The 2808-nt window shown below is 45.7% G+C and overlaps 1 protein-coding gene across 1 annotated transcript; it reads left to right on the top strand.

The window, feature by feature from the left end:
- The first annotated feature begins 2022 nt into the window (after positions 1 to 2022).
- On the top strand, positions 2023 to 2600 carry LOC119367784 (flowering-promoting factor 1-like protein 4). Its single transcript, XM_037633192.1, has one exon. It carries the CDS (start codon positions 2132 to 2134, stop codon positions 2459 to 2461), a length of 330 nt encoding a protein of 109 aa, XP_037489089.1. The 5' UTR covers positions 2023 to 2131; the 3' UTR covers positions 2462 to 2600.
- The last annotated feature ends 208 nt before the right edge of the window (positions 2601 to 2808 follow it).

The raw sequence follows: 2808 nt of genomic DNA, 5'->3' as shown, positions 1-2808 counted from the left end.
CGGTGGTAGGATATGGCAGCGGTGCTACGATATGGCAACGACGATGAAGATGGTGTGGCGGCAGCATGACAAACTGTGACAGAACTCAAAACTGTAAGGACTAGACGTTAAGACCAGCAACTAGACACGACGATGCAACCGCAAATTCAACAAAGCAAAACCCTAAAATATTATGCAAAGGCTAAAATTGGTTCGGATATGATGAACTAACCCTAATATTTTTGGCTTTTTCGAGGATTGTAGGTATGAAGAACAAACTCGATCTAAACTATGAAAAACTGGAAAATCTCACCGAGCAACCTGGAAATCTGATACCACTTGATAGAGGCAAAGGTGTCCCGCCTTTCGATGAGAAGGTGATTATCATTTCAGAGGAGTAGACTTTGACGATCCAACTACGAACGTGCGAGGACGTCGCGCGTTAGCAATCGCTAAATCAACTCCGAGAGGTTATTGACTACGCCGGAGCACGATCAACCTGACCACGAAGGTCTATTTCCTGCAAGCAAATGAAGAACATGCAAGATACTAAGATTGCAATCTAGATATTGCAAATATAAGATGAAAGCTTTATTGATCAAGGTGGGGTTCTGTGACATCTTGGTCTGGTTGTTGAACACAAACGAAGTACGCAAAGTTGCAGCTATGACGAACTTTTAATCTAAACAAAACACAAAGTCTAAACGATGCCCTAAGGGTTGTATATATGGAGGAGTAGGGGGAATCTCGTGACCCCTTGTAGGAGGAGTCCGAAACCAACCCTAACTTTGTTTCCCCACACATACGGACTCTAAAACAGCTTATGCTTAACTATTTCAAAATTACATGGGCCTGGCCCAATAATAAGGTGATGCAGCACCTATTATAGCCTTTGGACGAAATTTTTTATGTGGCATCTTGTATATTACGTCCAAGCCTTCATGCACTCATTAGGGTGGCTTCAAAGTCTTGAAATCATCATTTGAAACTCCGTTCTTGTTCCTCTTGCGCATGCCATCATCTCCATGCTTGTTCTTACTCCAATGTTCATCCATCTTGTCCAAGCTAGGTCCTGCATTTGTAAGAAAAACAAATGTATCCAATTTAGGCATCATCATATTCTCGTGAACATTAGAATCATGACCAAGAAAAAAATTACCTAGTAATTTAATTGACATGCACGAGCTTTAGTAATTGGTCCAGTATGTATAGCAGCAGGGGTAGTGGGTGTAACAATGATATTGATGTCCTCATCAGTTAAGAAATCATTTAATCTTCAACATTATTCCTGGATCATCTATATGCTCGAGAGCGATAGTAGATTAAACTTAGGAATGTTGATACGTATTAAATTTTTCTATAGTTCTATATCTTTCATTCTTTAATATCATTAAATATGCATGGTGTTGCATGGACTTGGCGTACTTGGTATTGACATGATATTAAATATATACCCTTTTTCAAAAGATAAAAAAATTATGAGAACTGACTTGTGGTTGGATGCTATAGGTGGAGGTGACATTCCCGTCGATAGCGAGATGCCTATGATGTCAATCTCAAAACTTGTCAGCTCGGTCTTTCGGAATTGCTCATAGCGTATGGCGTGCGTCCATGTATTAATAGCGGCGAGTGTATGTATGTGTTTATGAGGGTCTGTGTCTATACTGTATTTATTAATTAAAAAAACATAGTTATTACAAGGTATATCTCTGCCCTTTTCCATCGTTATTATAGACGGCTTCGATGACCATCTTGCTTTTCCGTGGCCCAGAGGAACACAACGGATCTGGCCATCCATTCTGTGATCGAACGGTTGATTGTCAGTATTCGATTGGAAACTTCCGACCATGTTCTACTTCTATGGTTGGAGGCGCCGTGATTCCCGGGGGGGCCACACCACCCCATTCCAAGGACACCACCGCTGAGCTGGCGGGACCCACCTTAGCCGATGCAGGAGCCACTCCGTAATAAGCAGTGCACCCGGCCTCCGACGTCATCCCGGTAGCCTTCGCCTCTATATAAGCTCTGCACCTTCTTCCCACCTCTTTGCACCATCAATCACCATTGTTGATCGATCGCCTCTGAAATCAATACATCTTGCAAGCTGTTAGCAAAAGCCTACAAGCTAGTCAAGTCAAGTGAAATAGCTAGCATGACTGGCGTGTGGGTATTCGAGGACGGGATCGTGAGGCGGGCGGACAGCGAGGCGCCCGGCCGCAGCGGCGGGAGCGGGGCGCGGCCGGGCAAAGTGCTGGTGCATGTGCCGAGCGGCGAGGTGGTGACCACGTACGGCGTCCTGGAGCGGCGGCTGCAGGAGCTGGGGTGGGAGCGCTACCTCAACGACCCGTGCCTGCTCCAGTTCCACCAGCGCTCGACCGTGCACCTCATCTCCGTCCCGCGAGACTTCGCCCGCCTCAAGCTCGTCCACATGTACGACGTCGTCGTCAAGACGCGCAACGTGTTCGAGGTCCGCGACGCGTGAGCTTCCAAGCTTGCCTGTCTGCCCTGGGTAAGATATAGACACCACGAGGTAGTCTTCGTCTACCTCGCAGGACGGCCGGCCGTCATATATATTACCACCGTACGTATGTATTGTATATGTGTGCGATCAAAATACCACGGTACTACGTGCGCGTGCGTGTGGCTTTTGCTGGTCTGCATGTGTGTAGCTCAATACGGCCGGGGTCGTCCGGTGCTATCTCCAGCCGAATTGTTTGTACATTTTTTTTAGAAAAGAAGGATGATCCCCGGTCTCTGCATCTGGGAGATGCATACGGCCACAAATATATATTACTATATTATTTATATTTATATATTATTATATTGTAG

This window comes from Triticum dicoccoides, chromosome 2B (genome assembly GCF_002162155.2).
Source record: "Triticum dicoccoides isolate Atlit2015 ecotype Zavitan chromosome 2B, WEW_v2.0, whole genome shotgun sequence".
Taxonomy (NCBI): Eukaryota; Viridiplantae; Streptophyta; class Magnoliopsida; order Poales; family Poaceae; genus Triticum; species Triticum dicoccoides.
This window is presented reverse-complemented; position numbering and strand designations above follow the sequence as displayed.